This window comes from Anas acuta, chromosome 14 (assembly GCF_963932015.1).
Source record: "Anas acuta chromosome 14, bAnaAcu1.1, whole genome shotgun sequence".
Lineage (NCBI taxonomy): Eukaryota > Metazoa > Chordata > Aves > Anseriformes > Anatidae > Anas > Anas acuta.
In genome coordinates, this window is record NC_088992.1 from 11,364,852 (window position 1) to 11,381,284 (window position 16,433).

Here is a 16,433-nt window from a genome sequence, read left to right on the forward strand (position 1 = left end):
GTGCAGCAGGGCCCGGGGAGGCACAAGGCCAGCCCAGTGGCAGGAGTCAGGATGAGTCCCTGCTGCTCCCTAGGCTCACCCCACTGAAGTAGCTGCAGCACCACGGCACGGAGAAGGAGCGAAACCTCATCGAGCAGCCAGTTCCCACAGTATAATTAACACGGGGTGGGGAAAGTACTGTGGGACTGCAGAACGGGGATAGCAAGGAGAAACGGGAGAGGCTCAGAAATGGGGACCGGCATCCTGAGCAGCAGCAAGGCTCGGCCGGGACACGAGTGACACCAGCAAGGGACAGAGGACATCCGTGGGCGCCCTTCTCATGAACAAGAGCACCCAGGAACTGCTGGATGCTGACCCACAGGGCACAGCCCCCGTGGCACAAACCCCCTGGGGTCTGCAGCAGGGGCTCCTTCGGGTGCTGCAGTGGGGAGAGGTGATTGAAAATCCAAAGGGAAAATTGCTCCAAACGTCAACGTTGTTCTTGTTGGTGAGGTTTGCAAAGGAAATGTATTTCATCTGGAGATGTCTCTAGAAAATCAAAATTTCAAAATATTTCATTTTAACTTCTCTGTTTCCCTGCATTTCTACCTTCCAGCCTCTCTTTTCCTCTATTATTCTTCTCTGCTTCTGGTTTTACCCTTTTCATATTTTGCTGTTGAAACAGAAATGCATTTGACAAGGAAGGAGAAAGGAAAGTAACAAAGTGAGCACAATGATCCCCAGATCCCCAATTTTTCATTTCTCAATTTCAACCACAGTAGGAAAATGTTCACAAAAACTTGGTTTGTTCATCTTTAGACTACAAACATTGATAAAATCCCAACCTCCTTCATATCTCTTTCCCTTCCAGGATTCACAATATGAGCTGCGAGGGGCTGAACCAATGTGTCCAACACAGGGAGCACCAAGCAGCAAGTTCAGGGCTTCAGGCTCAAGCTCTGTGTGACAACCACGCAGTAAAAGGAAAGTATTCAAAGAAATAGTTTGATAATTTTGGCCAGATGGTAGTTTTACACTTCCTTGGGAGGAAAAAAAAAAAAAAAAAAAACACACACACACAAAAAAAAACAAACAAACAAAAAAAAAAAACACTTAAGATATTAATTGCTTATGCTGATCTAGATTTTTTTGAAGCTCTTAATGATCCAAGCTGCTTACAAAGGTATTGGTCTTGATGCCATTTGCTTTTAGAAAGAAACAAAGCATCTCGGCGAGGCTAAGCATCTCGTTTTGATATTTTCAGGGCTCAACATTTTGATTTTTCAACTTGCAAAGCTTTGTTGCTTTAATTTTTTTATTTATTTATTGGTACATAAAGCTGAGGTTGAAATCAGAATGAAAGCTTTCAGTTTAAGCTAATTAATCCAAACACTTTGATACAAATCCCATTGTGTTTTCTCAGTTTTGTTCTCCAGGAATTTATTTGAAGTGCCCGCGTTCCATTTTTAGACTGTGGGGAAGAAAAGAAAAAAGTGAGGTTTCCTACAAAAGAGAGAACCCGCCACCTACCTGTGGCTAGCGGTTCCGTGATATTTCTTACTCTTAGAAGTGTAAAAATAAATGATTTTTCCTAATTACGTGGCTCAGGCTCCTCATGGTGGCTGGCTGCAGCATGGGATGGAGGGTGGGCGATGGGGAAGGGGGAGGAAAATGCTGTGTCCCCAGGCCAGCCTGGTGGGTGCAGGGACCCAGCGATCCCCAAGCTGTGCAGGAACCGCTGTGCTTCTCTGTTTCCCTGCAAAACAATATGAGGAACAAAAGGAAAACCAAGCCCTTGTGATAACACCAAGAAGAAAGCAGCAGCACTTGCCAAGGCTGCATGGCTCTTACTGGGAAGCAGCGGCCGGGGGCTCCCCGGGGAGCATGGCAGGAGTTGTGCCAGCCTGGTGCCACCAGTGCCGTGCCTCTCGTTAGGACTCGTGGTGGGCACGGCTGCTCAGCATCAACGTCCCAGGGTCCTGGTCCAGCACTGGTGGGAGGGAGGATGGTTCTTCCTCCCGTCAGTCCTCGGTGCTTGAGGGCAGCTTAAAAGGGAAAACTAAAAATAAACACAGCTTCCGATGACCTTTAATGGGTCAAAATGTAGCTGGCAGTGGGAAAGCAGGTCAGGAGCCTCGGGGTCAGAACTGCAGCTGGTAGAAGGCTCCCTTCACAGCACTGTGCTGATGCTGCTCATCCAGAGCTGCTGGCAGTGCCTGGCCTCGTGGCTGGGCTTTGTGGGGCCGGGAGCAGGGGCTGCACCAGCACCAGGACCCAGATATGCATGCAGGGGGGAAATGAAGCAGTCCCAAAATACCTGGCTTCAGGCAATATGCCCTGAGACTGCCTGAGAGCCACAGCAGTGTGCTCCTTTGGCCTTGGCATGCAGCAGTGGCAGAAGTCAAGAGGGAAAGATCCTTGAAGGTTTTAGCACACCTTGTTTCGGCTGCCCTAAAGCCTTTGCCATCACTCCTTCTTCAGGCAGATCTTGCAGCACCTCTTGTGGTGTCCTGGTCTTTCAGGAGGGGAGGTGAAGTCCCAAAAACCCCACCATGAAAAATGAGCTCCAGAGAAGCTGGGAAGTCCTTGCAGTGGTAGCGTCAGCGCTGGTGTGCATCAAGGAGGGTGTGTGTGCATTGTGGGCACTGTCGCAAGATGTGCTAGCGGTGAAGGGGAAGCACACGGCAGGAGAAAGCAGTGCAGTGGGGCAGACGTGTTGGGAAGTGGTGCTGGGCACCGGCCTCCCCCTCCATGGTGACGTGGGCCAAGCTGGAGTCCCCATGGTCCTCCAGCAAGGGGGCGAGCCACTTTCCTGGAGAAGATCCGAGCTCCAGCGCTCCTTGGCGGCTAGCTACAGTGCGCCTTGCCTTGGGATTCAGGGTTCTGTTTAAGGGTTAGTTCATGGGGTGCGACAAACTCAGAGTCCTGCCGTGAGCGGGATCGTATTAAGGCTGCGTGTTCAGGTCTCCCAAAAGGCTTCCCTTGGTAGCACTATTTCATGGGAGGCTTAGCTAGCTGTAGTCTAAGGTTAAGGTGAGTTTTAGAGGAAGGAAAGGGTTTGGAAGGAGAGAGAGTGCAGAGATCTTTTGGGAGTGCGGTTGTGTAAAGCTTGCCAAGGGAATTTCATGTCTCTGACTGCAGTCTAAGGTTCTTGCCACTCTGCCATTAAGCATGCAGCATTCCAGCTTCAGCACAGCACTTCATGTCCAGCTCAGCAAGGATGAACTCCTGAAAGAGGAGAAGCATTAAAAAAAAAACACTAATGAAACAAAGAATTTCTTGTAAATGTGATGGCATCAGTCTGGCAATGCCAGAGCGACAGAATCAGCGCTGCATTCAGGGAGAAGTGCCGAGATCCAGCTCTCCTTAGCATGTAGTTACAGTTTGCTTTGCCTAGGGGGTGAGGGTTTTGTTTAGGCTTAGGTTTTGGGGAGCAATAAAGTTCAGTGTCCAGTTGAGAAGCAGTAAAATAAAAAGAAAACTGATTAAACAGAGAAATGCTTGTAAAAGAGATGGCTCCTTGGCGGTTAGATACCGTGAGCTTTGCCTTGGGGTCAGAGTTCTGTTTTGGGGCTTAAGTTTTGGGAACAACAAAGCTCAGAGTCCCATTGTGGGTGGGATTCAATTAAGACTGCCAGCTGCAGTCTCCCAAGAGGCTTTCATTATTTCATGGGCAACTCAGGTAGCTTTAATCTAAGGTTAGGGGGAGTATTAGAGGAGGGAAAGGGTCTGGAAGGAGAGAAATCTCAGAGTCCTGCTGGGAGTGCAGTGGTGTAAGGTTTGCCAGGGGAATTTCAGGTCTCCTGGACTGCAGTCTAAGGTTCTTGCCACTGAAAGCTCCAGTCCCAACTTCGGAGCACCTGATGGCCAGCTCAGAAAGGATGCCCTCCTGAAAAAGAGGAGAACCATTAAAAGAAAAAGAAAAAACAATGAAATGGAGAATTTATCATACAAGCAATGGCATTAGCCTGGCCACACCACAGCGACAAAAAACAAAGCACGTGCCGGGCTGCTTGAGCTATGTACAGCGAGCCACACTCAACAAGCGCGCCCAAGCCCTGCAAACACTGCTGCTGGGGTTGTGTTTAGGGGTTGGGTTTGGGGTCATGTTTAAGGGTTGGGTTTGGGATTGTGTTTAGGGGTTGTGTTTAGGGGTTATGTTTGGGATTGTGTTTAGGGGTTGGGTTCGGGGTTGTTTAAGGGTTGGATTTGGGGTCGGGTTTGGGGTTGTGTTTAAGGGTTGGGTTCATGGTTCTATTTAAGGTTTGGATTCGGGTTGCCGTTTAAGGTTTAGTTCACGGGGAAGGGACACAGCCCGGAGCCCTCCTGTGGGCAGCAGGGCCGTGAGGCCCCACTGCGCCTACTGCACTAGAGCGAAACCCCGAACTGCGCATGCGCAGCGCCCCTCGCCTGTGGTACCGCTGTTGTGCCGCCAGGCGGCAGCAGAGGGCAAGGCTGCCCGGCGCCTGCAGTACCGGCAGCTGCCAGCAGGTGGCGCCAGAGGGCGCCGCGGAGCTCGCCCTGTGCCCCGCCCGCCGCTCACTGCGTGGCGGCAGAGCGCCGCCTCCGCGCATGCGCGGTCCGTGAAGGGCAGGGCCCGTAATGTTTTTACGTCAGAATTGATAATAAAGTTTTACAAGGGAAACGGGGAACTATATGTTTGTGTTGTGCAGATGGGGTGATACGTAAATTGGGGGGAAAAAATGGAAAGAAAGGGGTTTAATAAACAGTAAGGGAAAGGGATTGATCCATGAAGAATTAATTAGGCAGATTTGGGAAGAATTATTGTTACCTGAAGGGATTGCTGTGGTGTGTATCAAGGGGACACCAAAAAGGAAGCTCCCTAGTTCAATGGGGAAACAGAATTATAGGTGAAAAGGCTTAAAAAATGGCTCTGCAATTAGAAGTAGAAATGGAGTCCCAAGGATGGTGGGCTCTCCCTGATGGAAGAGAAATAGTAAATAAACAAATCATGAGGGAAAATTTAGCTGTGCTACGTCAAGGAAGCCAGGCGAGGTGTGACGCTGTATTGAGAAATAAGTGTATGTAGGAATGGGGTGTGTCATGGGAGCAGGGCAGGACAACAAGCGAGTAAGAAGGCAACCTCTGGAAGCAAGGACTTTGACCCTTTCAGAGCATCCAAGTAGATTTTACTGAATTACATAATGTAGGTAGATGAAAGTATGTGCTAGCATTAATAGACCATCTGCCAGAATGGGTAGAAGCTTTTCCTTCAGTATCAACAACAGCTATTGAGGTGCTAAAGATAATTCTGGAACAAATTATCCCTATGTATGGGATTGTTGAAAATGTAGACTAAGGTCAAGGAAGTCATTTTACTTCATACATTTTGCAAGGATTAATGAGAACTTTGGGAATAAAATTGGAGTTTCACACTCCATGGTAGCCTTCTTCGTCTGGAGACATTAAAGAAACATCTGTCAAAACTGGTTTTAGAGACTAAGCTTTCCTGGACAAAATGCTTACCTTTAGCTCTTCTCAGAATTTGAACTGCTTCTAAGAAAGATACAGGAGTTTTGCCATATGAGATGTTTGGACTACCATACCTGGGTAGAAGCAGTGAGATGCCTACTCTTGAAACCAAGGGTCTTTTTCTCAAAAACTATATACTCAGGTTGTCTTCTTCCTTGACGTCTCTCAGGGTTCATGGACTGTTGGCTCAAAGCCCACTGTTGGAATTCCCAGTGCATTCATTCCATGTGATGGATGCTGATACGTACCTGGAGAGAATCAAAACTCTGCCCTGAGTGGGAAGGACCATTCCAAGTACTGCTCAGCCCTGAAACAACCACAAGAGCTGTGGGAAAAGGCTGGACTCACTATACTCAGGTGAAAGCATCTGTCAACCCTAGTACGTGGGAAGTTGTTCCTACAGAAAAGTCGTTGAAAGTTAAAATTAAAAAGGAAGTTTCATAGTAGACTCTGTGTGTAATAAAAGCTTATAATTGTAAACAAAATTTTATTTTCACATCTAATGAATGTGACTTGTGATTGGGAGAAAAGACTGGCCTACACAGAACTGGAGTGCCCCCAAGGGGTTTTAATTCTTGTAGCAGAGTTCATCTTATTCTTAATATTGATAATTATTTGGAAACCTAAGATTTAAAAATAATGGCAGGGAGAGGTCAACTAGTAGTTTTGACTCTGGTCATTTTATGCCTCAGAGGGCCTTGGTCAACTGGAAAAAGGATGACCAAGAAGGGGAGCAACAGGATACCTTGTCAAGATATGCATGAATGTGACAGAGAAGTGCCTCAAGCTGTCATGTTCAATGCCTGTCAGGTGCTAGCTTGTGGGGATATAAATGCTCAATGGTAATTGATTGTATTTTTTTCCATTATAACCAGGTCACCTTTATGGCTGCTCCCATCAACAGCTTGCCCCCAAATCCATATCTGGTCCAGAGCTGAACTTACTGTGCTTAAAGCAGGTTTGGGTGAGTGTGCAAGGTACTGTCCCTGCTACATACTCTCATGTGTTGCATTTTCCTTTCTTAGGGTGTAGTTCTAGAGCAATGGTCAAAAGAGCTTACCTTACCTTTACCAAAAGAGCTTCCTGGTGCTTACTGTAGCAGCTAGGAGCAATGTCCCTTCCCTCACATAGAATTTACCCACTTTTATGGTGGACCAGCCCGGTCCCTCAGATGCCGGGGATATTCAGACCACCTAGTCTACTCAGCAGCTAGTGCAGCCTGAGGTTCACCAGCTGCTCAAAAACAAAGGCTCAAAGCAGAGAGCACAGTTACACAGAAGAAATAGTATTTAAGAAGAGTATAGGACAGACTACAGTGATGAAACAAAATGCTCTGTCAGTCAAGCATACCTACCTGCCCCTTGTTTACATGCCACTGGCTCCTTTTCTCTTTTTTTTTTTTTTTATCTGTTTTGCTGTGTTCATCCCTCCCATATCTGCACGCATCCCACCTTTTCCCCTTCCTATGTCTGTTCCCCTAAACATCCCATATGAAGTTTCATGCAGTCCCTAGGTTCTGCTCTGTTCCATTTCTAAATTCTCCCTCTGCATCCCGTAATGTCTTATATTGCTGTAGGCCATAATTACCCTTCATGGCATTACCAGGAGACAGTTCCTTTCAGCGAGTCACCTTGGTGGGTTTTGCACCAGGGATGATGCAGGGGTGGATCACCCATGGCACCAGGGACTGCTCTTCCCTGATGATATGAGGATCAGCCTATTTAGTGTGCTCCATTTTCACTGAGTAGGTTACAGGGCTCTCTCTGCCTGCTGTTATTTCTTCTATTTCCTTTGGCTAGCCTTTAGACATGTAACCAAGTGCTTTATCAAGCAAGTGTTTGTTGGGACAGGGTTTCTGATCTGGCATCTTCAGACTTTCTCTTTTTCATTTCTTCTTCTTTGGAGGTCACTGACAGCTCTACTAAGCAGGAAGAAAAAACAGAACAATTTGATTCAGAGTTGTTGCCACATGTCTGAATATCCAAGCCCAGTTTTGGGAAGCATTCTATAAAATTCAGTTGCACTAAGGACAAGGAAACATGTAGAAGAACACACTGTGATATTACAAGTAATATCACAAGTAATGAGTTACTATAACAAGTAATATCCAAGACAAACCACCCCTGGTGGTACTGGAAACTGTTTCCTTGCATCCTATCATTTGTCACCTGGAAAAAAAAAAAAAAAAAAAAAGGAATGACAACCACCTCACTACAACCTCCTTCTTTCAGGTTGCTGTAGAAAGCAATGAGGTCTCCCCTCAACCTCCTTTTCCCCAGGCTAAACAGCCTCAATTCCTTCAGTTGTTCCTCACAAAGAAATAAAAAAAATAGCTTGCAGCCAAGAAAACAGATTTCAACAGAAGATAAAAAGACAGAAATAATGGTAGATTGCTACCAAATTGGATTATGGAGCTGGTGTCTTTTTTAGGCCAGCAGGCGAGCAGATAGGAGGGATGGGTACTGTGAAACAGTCTCATGAGATCAGGGGCGTGTTAGCCCACAGAACGCATGAATTGGGCTGAGCTCTGATCAAAAATGGCAGGCCTAGCTGAAAGCAAGGAAACGTACATTAAAAATTTATTTTGTACTTCCAAAAAATACAAGCTCTGCAGAGAGCCATGCATGGAAAGAAGCAGGGCAGATGAGTTGGCATGGGAGGCTCTCAAGAACATATGCTACATCCAGGCTGGAAGAAGCCCTACTTGGACTCCTAGCTTCTGGATGTGTGGAAGGAAACAAGAAGAAGCCATCATGGGCTGGCCAGACAGATTGCAAACCATCTTGGAACATGTCACTGGGCACCTAATGCTTGGAAGGACTGTGTGTAACAGCACATGGAGAGCTCCATGGGGAAAAGGAGTGGTGGAGACCTCATTGAGACCTTTCAACACTTAAAGGGGTCTTATAAAAAAATGGTGAAGGACTCTACTCAGGTAGATAATGATAGGACAAGGGGGAATGGTTGTAAACCAAAAGGGGATAGACATTAGGAGGAAATTCTTCACTGTAAGGGTAGTGAGACACTGGAACAAGTGCCAAGAGAAGTTGTGGATGCCCCATCCCTGGAGGTGTTCAAGGCCAAGCTGGATGGGGCCTTGGCCAACCTGATCCAGCTGGTGGCACCCCTGCCTATGGTGGAGTTGGGGTCAGAGGATCTTTAAGGCCCCTTCCAACCCGAGACATTGTACAATTCCGTGAAATTGAGATGCACAACAAATGTATCCAGAGCTTCTGTCCCCAGGTACCGAGCTAAGACTGTCAGCTCAGGACAGCATGGCAAGCAGAAGTCTCAAACTGAAAGTGCAGAGTGCTGCACGTTGCGTGAAAGCAGGAACACGATGGGCACCCACAGCCCGGTGGCTTCGGTACTGCCTGGAAGAGCTTGGACCACGGGCAGTTGACTTTAGACCTGTGCAAACCCTCCGATTTCCTCCTAAATGGCGAGGATCTGAGCATGAATGAGAGAGAGTTAGTGCAGAATAAGCGTGGAGGGAATGGGAAAGGGGTGATCCGTGTGAAGGGCACGGGAATGGAAAAAGCCTCATGGCGTGGGGAGGGGACAGCACGAACCCGAGGGCACACGGGGTGGGATAGAGCCCATCTGAGCCCACTAACACACCCCAAACCCCTCCTTCCCTGCCCCTACACACCCAATACCCTTTCCCCACCGACACCTGCACCTGACAGCCTCCCACACCAGCACCCCCCGGGCTCGGGACCCCCACCCTCAGCCGCCTCCTCCCCTTCCCCTCCGCTCGCTTCCCAATCGCTCCCAATCCCCCCCCAGCCTCCCCCCACGCCCTTTCCACGCCCAGCCCGTCCCCTCCTACCCCAAACACCGCCCTCCCACCGCTCCCTCCCGGCCCCTTCCCTGCGCTCCGGCTCCCGGTAGCCGCAGACCCCCCCCCCCCAAAAGGCGCTGCCCCCGCTCCCCTCCAGCCCCTGCCGCAGCCGGGGCCCGGCAGCCGGGGCCATGCTGGGCAAGGACTACATGCTGGCCATCATCCTCGTCAACTGCGACGGTCAGCCGGGGATAAAAGGGGTGGGGACGGGGCCGGGACGTGCAGAGGGTGATGGTCGGGGACCCCCATATCATCCTCCCGAGCTCAGACGGGGGGGTGCGGGGCTTTGGGGAGCCCCCCGGCCCTGCCCGGCTGCTGCAGGAGCTGCTGGGCGCAGCCCTTGCGGGCTCTGCGCCATTGTCTGCCTCCTGCTGCGCTCCCCGCTGCCCGGAGGAAGGGCACGGGCAGGGCACAGACAGATGGGGGGGTGCAGAAAGAGGTGGAGGGGGCAGATCCTGGGTTCTGCAGCCAGAACCCAGAGAGCAGACGGGGCGCAGGAGGCAGCCCACGGGGTGCAGGGCTCGGAGCGGGGTGAGCAGAGCCCCGCTGGTGGTGGCAGGGCCGCTGTCAGCGGTGTGGTTAGGCTCAGGCCAGCACAGCCCCCCAGGGATAAGCACCCACAAAGGGGCACGGCGACCTCTGGGTATTTTTAGCCGCACGCCCAGGAGCAGATCTGGTTATTTATCCGTACCGCGGGCTCGTTCTCTTAATCTCTTCGGAGCTGGAGGTGCGGGGAGGAGGGTCTGTGCCTTTCCCCAGCGAAGCTGGGAGAAAGCCAGGCTTGGGCATCCCGGAGTGCTGGCAAAGAGCTGGGACCTGAGTGCTAGCAGGAGGGTCTCGGGGCTGGCAGTCAGCACGGCAACGTCCCTGGCAAGGCCTCCTGACAGATTCAGGCTGCCCAAGCTCTCTGTGCTCATGGTGGGGTCACCCCGTTCCTCCAGATGTCAGGGAGGCGACTGCCTGCACTGATCGTGGTGCCCCGGGGTCTGCTGCTACTGCAGCCTCTCTGACATACCTGTAAACCTTCCTGGTCAGCACTCCTCTCCCAAACCCTGTGCTCAGCTGTGTTTTGGGGCAACACATCGTGCCCTAAAGGCAGCTGCATGCCCCTCTCCCTGCTGGCCAAAGCTGCTTGCTTCTCAAGGCTCCCTGCAGCTGGGAGCAGCTGTGGGAGCTTTCCCCCTTTGCTTCACGCTCTCTCTGCACAGACAACCTCTGGAGTGACCAGAGCCTGGAGATGGACACAGACCTCCCCCCAGGCTGGAGGAAAATCCATGACACTCTGGGCACCTACTACTGGCATGTACCCACTGGCACAACGCAGTGGCAGCACCCCGCACATACCACGAGCCCAGGAGGGTGCCTGAAGGCTGATGGAGAGGAGACACTCCAGGAAACGGTAGGGGATGTGGGCAGGGGAGTGTTGGTTCCCACTACCCAGCAGAAGCCTGCCGTGGGAGCGGGTGGGTTGCTGAAGGACCCTCTGAGTACCTTGTCCTGCCTCCCTTGGAGCAGGACTCTCTCTGTCACCCAAAAGTCCTGCTCCTGGACAGGGTTAAACCCCTTGAAGGACTTCAGGAGGGCCCATGTTGATCCTATCCTGGTTCTTCTCAGGCTGCCCGTGAACTGAGACTGCTGTCCTGGGAGGGAGGCCTCCTACCTGGTGCCTCTGCAGACGTCCTCTCCTGACACCCCCTCTTGCTGCCCTCACCCCTTTCGTCTTCTTTCTCAGGACTGCCAGGCCTCCGTGGTGAAGCACCCAACAAAAACCAGGCCCATTCCCAGCCCCATGGCTTCGCTCTCCAGGAGGTAGGGCTGCCTGCGTGCTCTGCCAGCTCGTGGTACTCAGGGGTACCGGTGTCCCACGGCCACCACTGGGTGCCGGTCCCTGCTGTGTTCCCCCAGAACTGCCACACAGAGTGGGCTCCAGCTGAGCACCTTCATGGGATAGCACCCGGCTGGTGGTGTGGGGGTCTCTTGGTGCCAGGGCTTTCTGCTCCTGCACTTCCCTGGACATTCCCCTCACCACCCTGTCCCTTTGCAGGACCTCGCTGCCCTGGCACAGAGACGACCTCCAGCACAGCACGGAGCCCAGCTCAAAGGTACTGCACCAGGGGGCTTCCTGGCATGCCAGAAGATTCCTGCACCCAGCCCAGCCCGTGCAGAGGGTTCGCTGCAGCACCGTGTGCTGGGGCTGGCAGAGGAGCGTGCAGTTAGCAGCTGGCAGGCACAGAGGTGGAAGCAAGGGCAGGGGTGGCCGTGTCAGCACGGTGAGGGGCATGGGACAGGGGCTGTGGTGGCCTGTCGTTCAAGCCCCAGGTGTGTTTCTGCTCAGTGCTTCGCTGTACGTTCGCTGGGCTGGGTCGAGATCCCTGAGGAGGACCTGGCACCTGGCAAGAGCAGCATCGCTGTCAACAACTGCATCCAGCAGCTCTCCAACAGCAAGTGCCAGGGCCAGGGCTCTGCAGACAACTGGGGTGAGGTGAGAGCCTGGGGTGGTGCTCAGTCACGGTACCGTGTCCCCTCCATGCCCGGGGACCAGTGCTGCTGGGGCTGGCTGTCCTCACACAGAGGGAGTGGGGAGCCCAGGGAGCTGTGCCGGTGGCAGAGCCAACTCTGACCATGCACAGTAGGCTGAATGGCTGGGGCTGTCCCTACACATGGGGCGTGTGCTGGGGCTGCCCAGGCCTGCTGCCAAGCTGAGGGTGCCCCCGACTCTCTGCAGGGCCAGGACCTGGTGATGATCCTGAAGAAGGACACCATGAGCCTGGTAGACCCCCTCGACCACAGCCTCATCCATTGCCAGCCCATCCTCAACATCCGCGTCTGGGGTGTTGGCTGCAACAACGGCAGGTGCTGGAGGCAGGGGCAGAACACACGGGCTCGCTGTGGCTCTGCCCGTTCGGGGTGAAGGAACCCAGGCAGTAACCTATCCGCTCTCCTTTCTCCCCTCCTGTTGCGACGTGCAGGGACAGGTAACGTGGTGTCGGGCTAGGGGCAGCGAAGCAGGCTGCCTCTGCTGGGACTTCGCTCATTTATTTGCTCGTGGTCTTGCAGGGACTTTGCGTTTGTGGCCAGTGACAAGGACACCTGCGTGCTCAAGTGTCACGTCTTCCACTGCAACGTTCCTGCCAAGGGCATCGCCAAGGCCCTGCACAAAATGTGCTCCAAGGTGGGCTAATAGGGCCTGCAGGCACGGGTGGACAGAGCCCTCTCATGGCCCTGGTGCTCACGGGGGGGTGTTTTAGGGTGGTCTCGGGGGTGAGGGGAGGCACAGGAGCACTGCCTCTGCCACTGTGAGCCTCAGTTTCCCCACGCAGAGCTCTGCTCACCCTCCACGGGGAGAGTGTCTGGGTATCCACAGTAGCCATCAGGCTGCCCCTTAGCGTGCGGCACCCCGTGCACTCTGTCTCTTGCAGATCGTGGCCGAGCGAGCAGTAGCGAGCAGCAGGCTGCCACACGCCATCACGCTGGAACCCATCTCCAGTAACGACCTGCCGCTGCAAGGTACCACCTCGTGGGCACAGGGCCTGGCTGCAGCTCCCGTGCCCCTGCCAGCGCACTGCGGGGCTGTGTTGCTCTCCCCGTGCCCAAGGTCTCCGGGCGCTGCTGCCCCCCAGCACAAAGACCAGCAGGACCATGGGGTGCCCAGCAGACAGAACATCGTGGCCTGGCTTGATGCATCCCTGTGGGCCTTGGGGTGGACCCTGGGAGTTGTTGGGGGGGCCAGGGATCCCATCCAACTCCCCTTTCTTGGCAGTGGATATCCTGGATGCTGTGAGGCAGTCGATCCAGAAGTACGAAGCACTGTACATCGGCAGCTTGCCCGTACCCAGGGCCATGGGTAAGTGCTGCTGGCCCTGCGGCAGCTGAGGGATGCCGGAGAAATAAAAGCAAGTCCCACATAGGGGGCTGCTCCCTGCTGGGCACCCAGCACCAGCAGCCACCTTGCTGGGGCAGGGAGCGGCAGCCGGGCTTCTCTCCTGCCAGGGATGGACGTGCTGAACGAGGCCATCGAGAAGCTGACCAGAGGCCCTGGGCGGGAGTGCTGGACGCCCTCCCTCATCAGCGTGTCCGACACGGCCATGCGGGTGCACCCCGCACAGGTGGGACCAGGGAGGGAAGGGGGGGCCCTGGGGTGATGCGGCTGAAGGAAGCAGGCACCCAGGGTAGGAAGAAGCAGCCCCCTGGGGAGGGCCTGGCCCACAGCGGCCGAGCCCCCACAGGGAGGAGGAGATCTGGCTGGGGGGTGCCCAGGTCTGCAGGGTTCCCTGTGGGTTTGGCGTGCGATGGCTGAGCCCGTCCTGTCCCAGCAGGAGGAAGAGAGGCCCCACATCTGGGAGTGCCAGGTGCGCTACGTGACCTTCCTCGGGGTGGGCCGGGACGCGCACACCTTTGCGCTCATCGTGGACACGGGACAGCACTTCCAGTGCACGGCCTTCTGGTGCGAGCCCGACGCCGGCACCATCTCGGAGGCGGTGCAGGCGGCTTGCATGGTGAGCGGCACCCCGGGGAGTGGGGGTAACCCCACCCCAAACACCCCACAACATCCACCCAGCCTGGACAGCTGCGCTCCTGGCAGGAGGGTTGGGGGCGAGGCTGGTTGCAATGTGGGGTCAGGAGGGTGCCAGGCATCACCCCACGGCCCTGCGTGTCCTGCCCTGCTGCCGGGTGGCTGTCCCCCCGTGTCCCCCCGTGTCCCCATGTGTCCCCCCGTGTCCCCGCAGGTGCAGTACCAGAAGTGCCTGGTGGCCGCCGCGCCGGGGGCGAGGCCGAAGCGCGCACCCGTGGAGGGGCAGCGGGCGGCGGCGGCGGCGGCGGCGGCGGGGGAGGCACCGAGCGGGGAGGTACCGAAGGCGAACGGGGGCAGCGGCGGGGCTGCGGGGCCCGGGCCTCGCAAACGCGGCGTCTTCTCCTTCCTGGAGGCCTTCCGCCAGAAGCACTCCCTGCTGCACCTGCCCTAGCGGGGCTCGGCTCGGATGGACCCCGGGGGCCGGGAGAGGGGGGGGAGCCGGAGCTCCGCGGCCGGGCCGAGTGCCGTGTCCCCCCCCATCCCCATCATCATCCTCCTCCTCCTCTTCCTCCTCCTCCTCGTCCATCCAGCGCCGCTGCCGCCCCCAATAAAGCTCCGCCACGCAGCTGCCGGCTCCGCCTTGCACCGCCCCGCGGCTCCCTCCCTGCCCCCGGCCGCCTCCGCCCCGCGGGAGGGCCCCGGGGAGCGGCGCGGGGCCGGGCCGGGATGGCGGAGCTCTACGTGAAGCCGGGTGAGGGGCTGCGGGACCGGGGGGGGGAGGGAACCCGGGGGGGGACTCGGGGAGGGCTCGGGGAGGGGCTGGGGATTGAAGGCTGGGAGCTGGGGTGGCGCAGCGCGGCCGGGCCGGGCTGCGGGGCGGTGTTTGCGGGCAGGCCGAGCCGCAGCCTCTCACCCTGGCCTTTGCCCCCGCAGGGAACAAGGAGCGCGGCTGGAACGACCCCCCCCAGTTCTCCTACGGGCTGCAGGCGCAGGGAGCGGGGCCCAGGCGAGCTCCTCTCACTCGCCGGGTGCCCGCCCCGGGAGCTCTCCCAGGTCAGCACCCGCCGGGCCCCGCCAAGCCCAGAGAGACCCCGGGGGATGGAGCCGGGGATGGAGCCCTGGCACTCTGCGTTTGGGGCCGGTGGGATCGGGACCGGCTCAGGGATCGCGCCCCGTGTCCCCCTGCCCCATGAGGGGCGCGGGGTGGAGAGCAGAACCGCTGGTGCCCGCTGTCGCTGCAGCCCCTTGGGCCAGGCGGTGCTGGCACAACACATCCAACCCCATGGGACAACCAGGTCCTGGGCAGCCAGGAGGTGGTGGTGGGCTAAGGTCCCTTTTCCCCTTTGGCATGTGTTATGGGGTGGCACCATGGCATTTCCCTGCACCTGGCTGGCGCCTCTGCTCTCTGGGCTGTGGTCATAGAGCTTTATGAGGCTTCACCCCACATCTCCTCCCCAGGTGCTCCTCCAGACACTGCCCCTGCTGCAGCTGCAGCACAGCCCCCCAAAGCGCTGGGGCCACCCCCGCTTGGGCCTGTTAACCTTGCCCTGAGGACAGAGAGCGCCAGGCCGGCTGCAGAGGACAGCTCTGAGGGCAGCGATGTGCCAGCAGACGCTGTCCTCGGCCCTCTGAGGGAGACCCTTGCCAGCTGCCGGCCCACGATGCAGGTGAGGCCAAAACGCTCACTCCTCTGCCTCCCAGCCCCACCAGGCAGGGCTGCTCAAACGAGACAGCGCTGCTGGACTGTGGAGGGAAACGTGGAAGGGTGGCAACCCACCAGAAACCCAGGATGTCTGGGGTGACAACAGCCACCCCTGCCTGGGAGGGCTGCCCCAAGGCAGGTCCCCTCCAGGGCTCATCTTGGTGCTTCCAGAAACAAGTGTGCGATGACATCGGGCGGCGTCTGACAGTGCTGGAAGAGTCGTGGGCTCAAGGGAAGCTGTCGGCCCCTGTGAGGAAGAGGATGAGCTTCCTGGTGCAAGGTGAGGGGGGGTGTTGCATACAAACCACCCCCGGGCCATGGAAGCGCTGACCCGGAGCTGCTGATGGGTTCCCCTTTCTTGACAGAGCTGCAGCAATGCCACTGGGACGCGGCAGACGAAATCCACCGCTCCCTCATGGTGGACTATGTGAATGAGGTGAGCCAGTGGCTGGTAGGCGTCAAGCGCCTGATAGCTGAGACGAGGAAACTGCCTGCTGAGGAACCAGCTGCACTGAGGGACGACAGCACCGAGGCCCAGCCCGAGCAGGAGGCTCCCTGAAGCCCAGCACGGGGAGCTGCAGACTGCAAGCAGGGCAGCTTCTGCCTCCAGCTGCCAGCAGAAAGAACTCCCAGAAGGGGCAACCCTCCTGGCTCCGGCGCTCTCCTGAGGGGGATTTTACTCACTGCCTGGCAGTGGCGACTCACTACCTGTCAATAAATAGCGCTCTCTGCCCCTGCTCACGACCTGCTCTGGAACTTTGGTGCCATCGGCTCTTGGCTACCACAGATCTTTGGGTTGTGCCACAGCTGCAGGCCGGGCTGTCACCATCACCCGAGCACAGCTCCGGGTCTGGGGGCCTCAATCCAGGCAGCCTCAGGGAGGGGGCAGAAACATCTCAATG

At 55.8% G+C, this 16,433-nt stretch overlaps 2 protein-coding genes and 1 long non-coding RNA gene across 3 annotated transcripts; 2 read left to right on the forward strand and 1 right to left on the reverse strand.

Moving 5' to 3' along the window:
• Window positions 1–1,124: 1,124 nt before the first annotated feature.
• LOC137864372 (uncharacterized) lies at window positions 1,125–3,230 on the reverse strand. Its single transcript, XR_011101461.1, has 3 exons — window positions 1,831–3,230; window positions 1,541–1,735; window positions 1,125–1,450 (listed from the first exon to the last, which is right to left on the reverse strand). It is a non-coding gene; the product is annotated as an uncharacterized lncRNA (long non-coding RNA).
• Window positions 3,231–9,300: 6,070 nt separating this feature from the next.
• APBB3 (amyloid beta precursor protein binding family B member 3) lies at window positions 9,301–14,524 on the forward strand. The gene is made up of 13 exons (XM_068698647.1): window positions 9,301–9,496; window positions 10,525–10,715; window positions 11,049–11,125; window positions 11,361–11,418; window positions 11,652–11,798; window positions 12,042–12,169; window positions 12,286–12,291; window positions 12,374–12,488; window positions 12,736–12,823; window positions 13,077–13,160; window positions 13,307–13,422; window positions 13,633–13,812; window positions 14,044–14,524. Exons 1-13 carry the CDS (start codon window positions 9,448–9,450, stop codon window positions 14,278–14,280), a joined length of 1,476 nt encoding a protein of 491 aa, XP_068554748.1. The 5' UTR covers window positions 9,301–9,447; the 3' UTR covers window positions 14,281–14,524.
• Window positions 14,416–16,275, forward strand: SRA1 (steroid receptor RNA activator 1). Its single transcript, XM_068698646.1, has 5 exons — window positions 14,416–14,580; window positions 14,763–14,882; window positions 15,288–15,496; window positions 15,703–15,811; window positions 15,897–16,275. The coding sequence occupies exons 1-5, from the start codon at window positions 14,556–14,558 to the stop codon at window positions 16,088–16,090; spliced, it is 657 nt and encodes a 218-aa protein (XP_068554747.1). The 5' UTR covers window positions 14,416–14,555; the 3' UTR covers window positions 16,091–16,275.
• The last annotated feature ends 158 nt before the right edge of the window (window positions 16,276–16,433 follow it).